The sequence below is a fragment of the Perissodus microlepis genome, chromosome 1, assembly GCF_051167445.1.
Source record: "Perissodus microlepis isolate ML-2025 ecotype Zambia chromosome 1, ASM5116744v1, whole genome shotgun sequence".
Taxonomy (NCBI): Eukaryota; Metazoa; Chordata; class Actinopteri; order Cichliformes; family Cichlidae; genus Perissodus; species Perissodus microlepis.
The window spans coordinates 27517351-27531737 of record NC_140461.1 but is presented as its reverse complement, the minus strand read 5'-3'; the positions used below and the strand labels follow the sequence as shown (position 1 = coordinate 27531737).

The window sequence follows — 14387 nt, the reverse complement described above, 5'->3', positions numbered from 1 at the left end:
GATCTTTTAAAAAGCCTATATTGCTGCCTGAGAGACGCTTATGTGAAGACACAGGAGGCTAAGGAAAGAGCAATAAGGATGGAGCAACGCTGGTGGGGAAGGAAGAAGATGGTGCTGCAAAGACCATTGGCCAGGTGATGGCTTATCCTATAAAGCAAGATTAAAGACATGGCTTTTGGTCATGTACAGGAACACACGTGAGAGCCACTGGAGCTGTGTGCGTGTGTGTTACTCTGTGTTTTCGTATTATCCAAAGACAGAAAGACAAAGAGGGGGAGCTTAATGGAGTGTCCCAGGGCGAGGCTCCGTTGTTCCCCCTCATCAAGCACGCTGGCAGTGCTTTAGCCCCATAATGGCTAACGTGCGCCCTGAGCCAATACGCGCTCAACGGTTTCCTTTCACTCATTGCTCATTATTATAGGCCAAGTGCAACCACGACCACACTGGGGGCAGGACGTTGAGAAGATGCACTACATTAAGAGACATGAGGCAAACACGTTGTGCGATGAGGATGAAAAGAGACATGAGGACCAAAGGGGAAGGAAAGAGTGACGAGGTGGAGCCAAAGGAAGGGTGACCGGTGAAGACGGGAGGGGATTATGAGTTGATTATGGAAGAAATCACATAATGGCACAATCTAATCACAGAAATAAACTGCTGCCAGAGGGCAATGCTTGCTCTTGTTAACATGTCCATCTGGATCAAGTCACACACATTGTCAAGCACACACATGCAGGCATTCGTGTTCTTTCATGTGTGCACTCATACACTCAAGAGCATCTCTGACAGCTGCCATTTACAGGAAAGGAGTGATACTCGGAGTGGAGAAAAGTCCGGGACAGCTGAATCCCTCTCCCATGTATCACTAGCACAAACTATTACAGACAATCTTAAGAGAGTCATTCAATACACACAAAGAGGAAATAAAAAACATCTGAAAGGGCTGCAAACCATATCGATCACATGTGAGCATGTTTCTATTCACGAACACATTTTTTTTCTCGATCTTTAGTGGCGTCACAGAGCAATTTGTATGCTTTATTCTGCGTGCTTTTAAAGATTAAATCCTCATAGCAGCAGATGCTCTTATTATCTCTATAATGACATATTTTTCAATAGCATAGGTTGATCTCAGGTGCAAGAATGATCAAGAATTGTCAACCCTAGAACAACAGTTCAAGTTATTTGCAGATGAGCATTTTTCTTGGTCTCTATTGCCCCCTACTGACTGTAAAGAACTATATCAGTGTAGCAGCAAAATGTGAATTCAGTATGGAACGTCATTAAAAACCACTGGCCTTTTTATGACGGTTACATAAAGGCAGTGTCATTCTAGATAAATTAAAAAAGGAGTGCTGCAAACTATATTTATGCTCAAGAGCATCTCACAGATGTCTGCAAAGAAAACATGTTTAGCACTGGTATAACACATAGATGTGTAGAGGACGGAAGAACTGTTCCCCAACTCTTAAATATGATATACTTGAATCAGCTAAACAGCAGAATCTGTGCCACCGTGCTTGCTGGGTGACCTCATTTCATATCACCCACTGTCAGGGGAAATTATCTGACTAAGCCTGGTGCTTTCAACTAACAGCCCCACAGTCACAACGTGTCATGCAGAATGAGTAAGGTGATAATGAAGGATGTCTGACAAAGGGATGTTTTTCATCCTGGAGTCATTAATCATTTTTTATTATTTAATCATGCAGTATTTAATAACACAAATAACCTTTAACTTGCATTTATTCCTGCTTTCTTTTCCTGTCATATTGGCAAATGACACACTCGCATTCTCTCCAGTCTCTCCAATATGTAAATTAATATGAAATATAATACGCAAATATAATAGGCAGAATTTTAATACATTAGTTCATTGACTTAAAAGTCTTAACTAAACAATTCTCACGTTTAAGTTTTATCCTTTTTTTCTCTTTAACTTAGGAATGAACAACTAAAAATAAGGCAGGTGTCATCTTAACATTTCTAGATGTGCATGTGAGTCTGAATGTCATCTGACCAGACCTTGCTAATTCTTCTGTCAGTGCCCATAGGTGCTCATTTGAATACTCTTTCTCCACCTCACAGACTGATTCCTTTTTTTTTTGTTCTCCCTTGATAGGCTTCATTGTCTCCTGTGCAGATAAGGAGTCTATTATGAGCTTCCTGTAAGATTTACAAGGGCTGCAGTATGACCATCGTCAAACTCAAGGTCCTTTAAACTACCTTTCTGTCTGTCTTTCTCTCTCCACACACATACACACACACACACACAAACCTATCACTCTGAGAGTGATCTTTCAGTTGCTTCTCTCTTTAGAAACATCTTATCAGACCTGATAGTTCAAATTAATGATCAGCCAGAGTACAAAGACACACACAGACAGGACCATTTACAAAAGTACACTTTTAAATCAGCCACTGTTCAAAGACACATTTTCTTTCTTTCTTTGTTTCTTTCTTTTTTCCCCTCTCTTTTTTTCTTTCTTTCTTTTTCTGTCATATCTAATTTTCATTGGGGAATAGCACCTTTTCAAACCCGATTACAAGTCCCAACTCTAAAGTAGTTTCTTCAAAATAGTGTCATTCCTACAATGGTAGAAATGACACTATGATATCCTTTGAAACAGGTAATGTGATTGGATTAGTGCCAAGTTCCCTCTTAATGAATCAGAATGTCCAACAGTAGGAGGTCATGTCTGGATAATTTGGACAAAATCAAAACCTAAATGTTATCTAGTTTTTATATTTTCTTTTACTTTATAGTAAACAAGCATGAAATATGTGCAAAATCTTGTGATTCTGAATTCTAAGCTACACTTTTTGTTGGGTGGGGTAGCTTTCCTAATCTTATTGTCTACCGTGTGTTCATTTTTTATTTACCATACTGGTCTGTGTCTTGATACAGTTCTGATAATCTCACTGTAGGTTGCTGAGCCAACAGAGCCCTACATAAGCTGGGGGGAAGGGAGGGGTTGAGCTGCCCAGCCGTAATAGTGGAACCATGTGGCATAATCATTTCCTCTCACTCTATAGGCTTCTGTTCCTGGGGTTCACCCGTCTGCCAATAGTACACGTGTAAATCTATGTCACATATATGCATGCAAGGAAGTATGATGCACATACACACTGCAAATGTATTGCAAACAAACACAGATGGCTGTGCACTTTATGCACTAATTTGGTAGCAGTAACATTTTTTTTATGCGCATATGGACACACAGACATCTTTCCGTTACTACAGATAGAACTGCTGGTGTTTGCCAAGACCCACCAACTGAGATAAGGGAAATAGTGTAGTGTGTTCAGGCAATGTATTCCCCAAGAAGCTGCTTCAGTTCTGAGGGTCATCTAGATTTGTTCTCTCCAGTCAACACTGCCCTCTTCTGGCTAATATTTGTAATTACAGTATGACAAACCGCTTATTTCTGTGCGATGAAAAGCTTAGAAGTTGAATAACCATTTAGATGGATGGATAGATTCCAAAATACCACATTCTTTGCTATAGTTATTTTTTAATAAGCACCCAAAACTTTTGGGTGTCACACCAGATACTTCTCTATTCTATTAGATGTTGGTAGGCATATAATAAATGTTGTTTTTTTTGCTAGACTAAAATAAGAGATCAAAATTTCAAGAAATCAAGTATTAATTAAAATATTGTGAGACATGTAACAACCACATATTTAAAATACACATTGCAATATAAACCTTCTCTAGTCTTTCTTTTGACATCAATACTATAAATAGTCTTACAGTAAAACAAAATACTTTAGAAAACAAATATTTTATACAATTACTGAGTGAAACACATTAAAACTGTGAGATGACCAATGCTGCAAATTCATTAGGTTATCACTGTGGCTCAGAAGAACAGCAAGGTGGCTGTTAATTGAAAGGCTGGTGGCAAAATCCCAGCAAACCTGCGTGTCAAACAAGATACTGAGTGTGAGTGTGAGCAGAGACAAAAGAGCATATAAAATAATCACTTGTGTGTTTGTGAATGATGCTTGTATGGAGTATAAAGGCACCATATACAAGTACCAGTCCATTGACATAATCTCATCTAAACATGACAGAAACAACAAATAAAAATGATTTTGATTTCTACAGAGGGAAAAGGTTTAAAGTCCATTTTCACTGGATTTTATAGGTTTTCATTTGATTGCAACAACATTGGCTGGAAGACTAGAATGCCTCTGCTTCTGACCCATCCTGTTACATTAACACTTTAGCGTGTATGAGTGATACTTGTTGGGTGACATCCAATAAGCATCTTTTTAAAACTAACAAAATGTTTGCCTTTGTAAAGGTGAGAGTACACTATTTACAGAAATGGAAAGTAATCTTTTATATGCAGGGTAGGCCATTAATGCCGCTGACCCTTTTTTATGAAACCCAATTTGAAAGTATTTCGAGCGATCTAACAAAACTGAATAAAATTCTGATTGCTGCACAGTGTACTTCTCTTTGGTGTTTAACAAAAACAGCTCTGTTAAAGAACACTTACAGATCGCACGTATGCACATTTCCCATTCTGTGATTCAATCATGCTTGCTGATAGGTAGCCAGCTTCTTTCACAGTGGCCACAGCTTGACTCCAACCTTTGACCCTGCTATGCAAACTGAATACCAATAAGTGACTACACACTGATTTTGTCAACATCCCAGACATGCATGTCACTCTTTTTTATGATCTAGTCAGGGATTTAGAACAGTTTTAAAATATAGAGACCATCTGAATACATATACTAAATTATAATATGCAAGCTTCCAAATGCAAAAAATAAGGTATGATGGACAGCTTAGCAGATTGGCATGTACCAGTATATTCCAGTAAAACCAATCTCAAGCACATGCATTAATTAAGTACAATGGACAATGTAAACAAATAGTAATGAAGACATTCTCCACATACCCTCTCTCCTCCTCACTAATCAGTGTTTATCACAGTCATTTGCAAACCTGTTGCAGCTCTGTGGAGATTACACACATTGGTATGGTCTGCTATTGTGTGGGTTTGTGTGCACATGGGTGTTTGTGTGCCAAGCCCTTGATCTTCTCCTCACACTCAAGAGTGACCTCACAAAGCTGCTCACACCCACCATCTGCTCTAGTCCAGTCATCTCTGGTCATATGCTGTGCGTCGCATAGAAGAACATGTCTGAAAAATGAATGCATTCTGAAATCTATCATATAAGTAGCTGTAAAATAAGATAATTAAGTGTATAATTAATTAATTGCTTGCTTGCTGAGGATAGAATGGAACGGCAGACAGTCAGACATGAATGAAAGAGAAAGACATAGAAAGACCAAGTAAAGCTCAATGACATTAAAATGAAGGAACAGATAATCCTGATGAGTGTACCCACACGTACACACATTTACTTATACTACTGAACACAGGAGGACCTCGACAGAATTTCAAACCAGTGAATAGGAAAGGAAATAATTAATTTTATGTACACACACACACACACACACACACTGTCACAGACAGTGATTCATCCCTGAAACAACTGCAATTGCGAGAGATCCATCAGTTGGCTCAAGGCTGCCTGGACAGGAACGTAGGAGAGACAGATGGACTAGTTTAACCACAGTAAGAGAGGCTGACCTTCTAAAGAGTGGGAAGAGGAGGGGAGAGTGAGACAAGTGTGGAGAGAAAGCGAGAGAGAGAATCAGGGATGGTGTCAAAGACATAGACGATACTCTGAAATAGCTGTCATCAATCTTCAGTATCGCTACAGACACAGAAATCTCAGAGAGCCGAGTGTGTGAGAAAGAGATAGAGGAGGAGCAGAAGATAGAAAGCAATGACACTTACAGTGTAGCTGCGTAACTCCAAAATCAAATATGGAGTACAAAATTACTGAGGCTAGGGGCATGAGGAAGCACTAATACAAAACCACATTACACTGTTGTGTGTGGTTTTAATTTGTCCCTAAAGAAAGAAAATAAATTGTCATCTATTCACCCAGAATCCATGGCTGCTGTGGCAGTTTTGCCTTATTAAGTGGTGCTGTTACCAAACACTTTGGTAACAGCACCTTTCTGTGGCAGTGCATATTTCTGTTTTTTAGGAAACATTAACAATCTAAGCTATCCTGTCATTACAAGGTCCAACACAAACCAAACACATTTCACAAGAATAAAATGAAAACAGCATAGAAATTAATACAGATGTTGCAGCTACATGTAAAGGAGGGCAGCATTTATGTTATGTAACACTCAATTCAGTATCTACAAAGGTAGACAGAGTAATAAGTGTAGTATTAAAGTAGTTTTATTTTTTATCTTATTTTTTATTGTTTTTCAGCAACCAAATCATTTGTTTCCAGTTTTCATAAAATTCAGAAAGTTTTTGTACCACGTTGATTGATATGATATCTTACATGTCAACATGGGATTCAAAATCTACTAAATGTGTGTGTGGGTGCGTGTTACCCATGCACCCACACACACATGAAAGGTTCTGAAAAAGTGGACAAAAAAGGCTCCGACCCCATCAGGAGTCCAGGTTTCAAGAAAACTGTACTTAACATCAAGGTTTAACGTGTTTTGCTTAGTTAGTCTTATGTTGTAGTATGCTGTTGAAAGGCCAAATATAGCGATTCATTAAATTGTTTCACTCAGAGCACGGAGCACAAATCACTCGTCTTCTTACAGTGAATAGTCTTACCTCACTGTTTAGTTTTAACTGATGTCAACAAACAAAAATCTGCAATAGGATTAGTCCCTCTGACAGATTAAGAACAAAAAGATGTCACTCGGTGTTGTTTTTGCCACTGCTTCAGTTCCTGTGCTATAAATGTTTCCTAGCGTTTCATTTGCTTTTTGAATTTTCTAAAATTCTGTGTTTCATTTTTTTTACCTGACAATTTATCACTAAAAGCTGTTGTCACTGGCAACGTGTTGTGCTGAACACCATCAGCTACAGTAAATGAAACTGTTGAGAAAGCCAGAAATTTAGAGATTGCATGTCTGGATCTGTGACTGCAGGTATGTAGGACATCTCTCGTCAGGACTAGCTTAGATATTTGAACTTTTAAGGACCTGATTCCAAATCTTTCCTTTATTCTGTATCCTTTAGCGCTCGTGCTGAGCGGGCTGACAAAAAGCTTGCCCTTTTGAACGCAGCATTGATTTTCAGCCATTAAATTGAATCATTAAATTAGATTTAATCTCAATTTGAATCAGATATGAAGGAAACAATAGTACAAGTTCACCAGGTCTTCTAATGTGAAAAACATAAAGAGCAGACCTGCACACATGTTGCTCATGTACCATATGATTTTATCAATTATTTCTTCAGCTAAAAGAGGTGGGTCTTGTGCTACTTTCAAACATTGTGTACTTTTTTTTACAGTACTCTTTCCTCTTGAGTGTTCTTTTGTTTCCTTGTGTTTCCATTTTCTCCTGTGAATGTATTTGTGTGTATAGGTCTGGGTTGTCCACCCCTTGCCAGTTTGTCATATCTGTGTGGAAATTTGTGTACAGCTAAGGATGGTGACCTTCTACTCTCTGGTCTTCAGTAATTTTGCATAAATCCAAAGTAATTTTCTTCTTTGTGTTTCAGGACAACAATCCATTGGATCACCTGCCAGCTCACTACAGCAGAGCTCTGCATCTTCCAGCCTACTCAACTCACTCCAGTGTCAGCCAGCCTGACTTTCAGCCTTCAGTCTCAAGCTCAAACAATCTGTCACCACCAACTAAGGACAAAAAAAATAAATATTAACAGATAATAGATCAATAGATGATTTAAAAAAATAATAATTTTCACAATGCAGGCTGGAAAACAAATATGGTGTAATGGGTTTGTGACCATTATACTTTTTATTCCAGAAAAAATAGAGGAACAATAAATAAAAGTAGGAGAGTTTTTCGACACTTCTCTTCTTGGAGAGAAAAAATACTTTCTGCTGAACATTTGAGCATGTTTGAGCTGGGACCTTCAGTTTTTTCACATCAAATGTGGCCCTTGTGCTCTGTCAATATGCACTCTAAGACGCGTAGCTCAAGTTAAGATAGAATGATGGATGCTTTAAGTTCCTCGAATATTTGCATTTTTGATCTATGAAAACAGACTTGGAGGCCTGTAGAACCCACAGTTTTACAGGGAACTGATATTTTATTTAAAGCTCCTCATATACCAGACACATAATAGTCTTTTTAAAAGTCCAAAGCAGGTGAATTTCTTCACAAATACTAAAACTTGAATAAGGGAAACAGTTTTTCCAACTTACAATATTCCCCAGGTATGACACCATGTACCAAATACAAGTTAGCTTTATTAGAAAGAGCAAATTGTTAGTATTATTTCCAAAATGTTTGATAACTTTTTTTGCCTAAATGAATTTTTGATATAGTCATATTTACACATGCCATTCAAACACAGGAGACCAAAAGGTTATTTTTTATGTCTAAGTAGAGAGGATACGTGGCATTCCAGTGCATTCACTGGTAATGTTATAGAGCTTACTAGTACTGACTTACTTGGATCCAACTTCCTTCAAAGCTGTCCTTAATCTGTGTGGCATAGATTTAACAATGCGCTGGACACGTCCCTAGGAGATTTTGCTCCATATTGAGATGATTGCATCAAAAGTTGCTGCAGATTTGTTGGTTGCACAACTGTGATGCAAATCTCCTGTTCCACCACATTCCAAAGGTGCTCTATTGGATTGAGATCTGTTGACTGTGGAGCCATTTGAGTACAGTGAACTCACTGACATTTTCAAGAAACCACTCTGAGATTATTTGAGCTGTGACATGGAGCACTAACCTGCTGAAAACAGCCATCAGAAGATGGCTTACATTGTGGTCATAAAGGGATGGACAGGTGTGACAAAGTAGATGAGCAGTTGCAATGCTCTCCATTTGTCCCATATGTGTTGACCTCTTTTTTTTTTTTCGCACATTACACACATTATTCTGTTTCTATTTATTTGCTATAATTTACTATTTGTGGAGTAACATTGTTGCACTCACTATGTCGGGTTTGTTCTTGTAAGCGTTCTGTTGCCGGCAAATCAAACATTCTGCAAATTAAGGCAAATACTCAGTTACATGTTTCTTTATATTTTATTATGTTACAGATTAAGTCATTTGTTCATATTTACTTTGTTCTGTCTTTTCAGTCTTCATGTGGGTCAGGTGTGGGGAAACACCCGCCTAGCATTTACTCATTTTAAAGTCCTGATGATGTCACACATGACATCAGCAGGTCGAACCAAGTGGAGGGGTTTCTTTGTCCATAGAAATGCTTCCTTTTATTTGTGTCATGTACTAAAGGGATTTGTTGAATCTTCCAGCCATTTTACCTGGAGAACAGTCTTCATTAACAAATTTCCCACACGTGGGACTAACAAAGGTTATCTTATCTTATGAATAAATGCACTGAGTTTCTGCCATGCGATGCCACCTGATTGGCTATTTAAGTTTAAAAAGCAGTTAAACAGGTTGACCTAATGACTGTTTTCTTTTTTCTTTTTTTAATCCATATTGGGGAGAACACCATCACTTATTTTGAGTGTAATATTAATTCATTTTCAGGACTCTTAAGTTCTCTAAAAGAGAGCTTAATCAAACTTTTGACAAATTATCTAAAAACAGGGGGGTTAATGTGGTGGGCGCACATCGGAAGATGAATCCAAAGGCAGCCTTAATGAGGTTAAAAAAAGACTAACATTTAAAGGCTTAAAGTAAGCACTGGAGCATATTGAATGAGTCTGCTATGTTTTTACCAATTATATGTCATATGCATGCTCTGTTACATATATGCTCATACACACGTGGTTTCTAATAATCAGTCAATGAGTGCCAAGCAATTCCTGTGAGCCAAAAAGTCATAGTTCAGAAATCTCTGATCTCTCTCTGACTCAGTTTATTTCTTCTTTTTTATATTTATCTGTCTTTGGCTCTGTGTGATGTCAGTGATTGCAGATGTATAGTCACCTCACAGCCAGATCAGAATAAAATACAAAAGCCAAACCTGACTGCTGTCCAAATCTATTCTAGTGAGGTGAGAAAATCAGAAGAAACAGACATAAAGGGAAGCGGAAGGTGGCTGAAATGAATAGCTTGTCTCAGGCAGATGATGAACTGAGAGGCTGTGCCGAGGCCTAGTAAAAGGTAAATAAGGATCATTTCTGAACTGTGAATCATGAAAAGCTGCTCTAGCAGAGTTCAAGAATAAACGTTGTAAAAGAAGTTGTAAATTAGTATAGGTATCCTCTTTGACATCTTCATGAGAGTTCCATATTATGGTTTGTAGTTGTAAAGCATATGATATTAATGGCCAGTACAAGTTTAAAGCTTGCCAATAGATATGTTGTAAATGTATAACAGGTTCAATAAAGAAAAATTATAACTTTGTGCGGTGATGTAAACACACTATATTTTACTCATTGCAGCACAGATGAAGCTCAGACTATAGAACCAAAGGATGCAGAAGGTTGACTGGCTCAGCGTCCAGGCTTGGCTGCTTTTTTATATCTTGTATCTTGAAGTTTTATTCAGAATTAACACAATTTCAGAGATAGAGTGAATCTTTATTTCTGTAACCATTTACTACCTGCTAGTTCTTCACAACTACACAGAGTGTTATTATTTGCACACCTCTTGATGCAATGCTGAGGCATTCACATGCTATTTTAACAGTATGTATCGAACACTCTTTCTTTATTACTTCCCATCACATATAATGGTGATGAAACCCCATTACATGTTTGTGCTGGGAAGCAGAATGTCTTGCACCTCAGACCCAGACTGGAACTCCCTCCAGCTAGCAGCCATCCATGAAATGAGAAAATCTATAATGCACTTAATTTTCATCTCTGTAGATCAAGGTAGTGTCTCTCAGTGGTACTGGAGGGACTAGAAACACTGCATCAACCTTCATCAAACCCTCCTGCAATATTCAGACATACAGTACCTATTACTCACCCTGTCAAACACCTACTATACACATTCTTGCACGATTCCTTCTTTTTTGCTCTAAATACATTCTTATCTTCACACATAGTGTGCTGCAGCAGTGGAGTCTCAGAGACCTCAGTATTCTTGGCCTGCAAACCAAAGTCACTGAACAACATATCTGGTACCACTTCCCTTTTTCCTAATAATCTAAAGCAGATATCTTCCATTATCTCAAAATAAGATGCAAACACGTGCATTCGTATAAACAGGTTAGACTGCTTTTTCAGTCACTCATCAAGACTTCATCCTGAAGGAATGCACTCAAGGTTTTAGTCACACTTCCTCTCGGCAATCTTAAAATATTTCAAAAACAAACAAAAGAGAGCATTTTTGGTAAAGTCTCACAGAATTTAAAGCTCGTGGATGGCACTCTCGGTTATGTAACGGTAGTCATTGGTGAATTTGTTTCTAATTTACACAAGATTACGACAGTGTAAATTATAACCTGATGTTGAAGGTTAAACTGTAAATGTAACTCTTTTGATGGAGGACTTATGTTCTTTGTAGGACCTATTGCTAATCATCAGTCATTATGACCAGTCTATGAATGCAGAACAGCTGTAAAGTCTGACACTTGAAGTTTAAAAAAATAGTAGTCACCAAATGCTAAATGGATAGACACATACGACACGATGAGTGTGCCCCACCATTGTTGTTGACACTGTTTATGCGTATGTGTCACATTCTCTCTGGGCTTCTGCCTCACAATATTCTGTTCTGATGTCCTGTGTGTCATGGTGGCTGGCAGGCAGGCTGTGCTTGATGATGTCAGTGTGGCTTAAAAACTAGGCCAGTGCCATGATGGTAGGTTGCATATCATCCCCCACGGATCGTTCACATCATTTTTCCACAAACAATGAAGGAGAGTGTTACAGCCGATATGTAAAAGGGAGTTTAAGGGGGAAAGAGGATAAACAGCATTGTGCTGATGCGTTCTGTTAAATCTCATCAGTGAGATGAATTAGAGCAGATAAACAGACGTGGAACAGTTATCCTGAAGCTCAGTCAGGTCTTGCTCACCTCCCTTTGTTCTCTGTTAAATGGTGCCTGAGTGAATCTCAAAATCCAAAAAGTACAAACAAGAGGCAGGACAGTTGCATGTGATCTTTTTATTCATTAGAACATTTCTTCACTGATTTTATATTATGCTTCCACAGTGTTATTGGACCTACAATGGTATGACCACCTTTATTTTTCAGCACAGCCTGAACTCTCTCAGGCGAGCCTTTGTGTCATTTCTTTAGTGTTCGGGAGTAGTTCTCCAGGCTTTTTGAAGGACATTCAAATCTCTTCTTTGGATGTTGGCTCCTTTTGTTTTGTTCTCTGTCAAGATGATCCCACACTGCTTCATAATGTTGAGGTCTGCGCTCTGGGAAGGCAAATCCATAACTGATAGTGTTTCTCTGTGTGTGCATGATTTTACTGCACCAGCAGTGTGTTTGGGATCATTGATATGCTGAAAAAGGAAGGTGCCGCCAATCAGATGCCTGAATGGCAGCTCAAATTTTATTCTGTTTTTTCTTCGTTCATATACATACTATCAGCTTTTCAGTTAATATCACCTTGTTGGTGCAAAATAATATCAAACTGTTGTATTTTTCATAGCTTTAACTAAAAAATTGGAAGCTTTTGCAACAGGCTGCTAGTAATAAATTGCCTAAATATACAATTTAAAATGGGTTCTTAACAAACACAAAAGTGGTTCATCCCGTGGGTTATGTGCTTCTTTTATGCTTGAATGATCCATAGGTCAGTGGCTTAACAAACAAACAGGCCAAAGCACAAACAAACAAACATGCGTTTAACACCCCAGGTACAAAAACTGGACTGAAAATGCATGAAAAGGCAGTCTGAAGAAAAAAATTGAAAGGCCTTGAGAAAACGTGAAGAACTATTGCTCAAAACCACTTTGAAAATTGCAAGATGTGTGCTCATTGGAAGCAAAATATCATGAAATAAAGTGTGACTCAAGACTTTTGTACAACACTGGAAATTCTAATGTTAAAGAAATTGTTTGTGACATTGAGACCAAAAGACAAATACATTATTTTACAAAACTGAAGTGAAATTAAACAGGAAACGTCTCCGTTTGGATCATCTCTAGATTTATTAGCTTTTCTCTAAAGAAAAAGCAGGAGTTTCACTGAAACATTGTGCCATATGCATCCTAAAAGAAACTAACTAACTAACCGTAACCAGTATGTCTGCAATCTTAGCCACCTTCTTTCAGCTGGCAGTGGCGAACCACAAAGGAGAAGAGCCACAGAGCTCTATGAATGTGTGTCTGATCAGTTATAAAATGCCCTCACTGTTGTATTTTAAAAGTTTTCTGTCCGCAGTATACACATCATATTGTCTAAATTAAAACCCACCCTTTACCACTTTTGATTTAACCCGTTCAATTAGACCCCGGACCCTACATTTACAAGCAATAAATTGAAATCCACAAAGATGGAGTCCCTTAAATACAGAAGAGTGCTACTAGAACAGCTGAACAACATCACAGATAAAAGTACAGTTGATTACTGATATGAACTTTACGTCATTCTATAACATAGATAGGAGGGCTTAAGTACACACCTTTCTCAGTGAGAAATACACCCAGTGATGCCTCGCACACATATCCAGCAGTAAAGATTTCCAGTCTAGGTTGAGCTATCTAGGGCTTTTCAGTCGTGCCTGGACAACGCTGTGAACGCGCATGTCAGGATCGCTGCAGAGATCCCGCTGCCTCGGCTCTCACGATTAATCGTCGGGATGGTGTTGACAGCGAGAGGCAGCAGGCGGCCGTTTTTACACGTTTAAATAAATGTCAGGACCTGATAAAATTTATTTATTCAAGTCCAAGTCAGGTTCTCCGCAACAACACCGTTTGTGGAGGAAGACGGTGCTGCCAGTCCGAGGACGACGTTAATGTTAATGATGGAATTCCCAGTCGCTGCTGCTAGATGGAGAAACCGAAAGGGTGGACTCGTTATAAATAATTAGAAAAAAAGAGAGCCCGTCTGCTGCTAAAATAAAAGGAAAATGCATCTGCACCAGGTGCTGACGGGAGCTGTGAACCCAGGAGACTGCTGCTATTCGGTGGGAAGTGTGAACGACATTCAGTTCACGGTAAGATTTTATTTTGATATTGTTTGCTCAAAGATGACACCCATTGAAGCTAGCGACTAAGTTAGCTAGCTGGGTAGTTAGCTAACCAGCGTTATATTGGCTGTAAACGGGCTGGCTAGCGAGCTAAAGCACTGGCTAGCCGGGTAGTGTGCTAGCCAAACTGCCGCACCGAGTGATTCACAAACAGTGGGTTGAGACTACGCGGGGCATCCGTGTCACGAGCTCCTTTTTTTAATTTACCGTGACAGTCAGTCACCGATAAGCAGGACCCCACGAGTACATGATCCGCT

The 14387-nt window shown here is 38.8% G+C and overlaps 1 protein-coding gene across 3 annotated transcripts in view; it reads left to right on the top strand.

Annotated features, from left to right (window-relative positions):
• Nucleotides 1–13669: 13669 nt before the first annotated feature.
• The window catches only part of dmxl2 (Dmx-like 2), a 39443-nt gene continuing 38725 nt past the window's right edge, over nt 13670–14387 (top strand). For 2 of the 3 annotated variants that reach the window (XM_084931101.1, XM_084931041.1), the window contains exon 1: nt 13671–14097. In XM_084931101.1, the coding sequence (XP_084787227.1) occupies nt 14011–14097 (87 nt within the window). In that variant the 5' untranslated portion in view covers nt 13671–14010. Of the gene's footprint in view, nt 14098–14387 lie in introns of all 3 variants that reach the window. The other variant, XM_084931187.1, reaches the window with a different exon arrangement.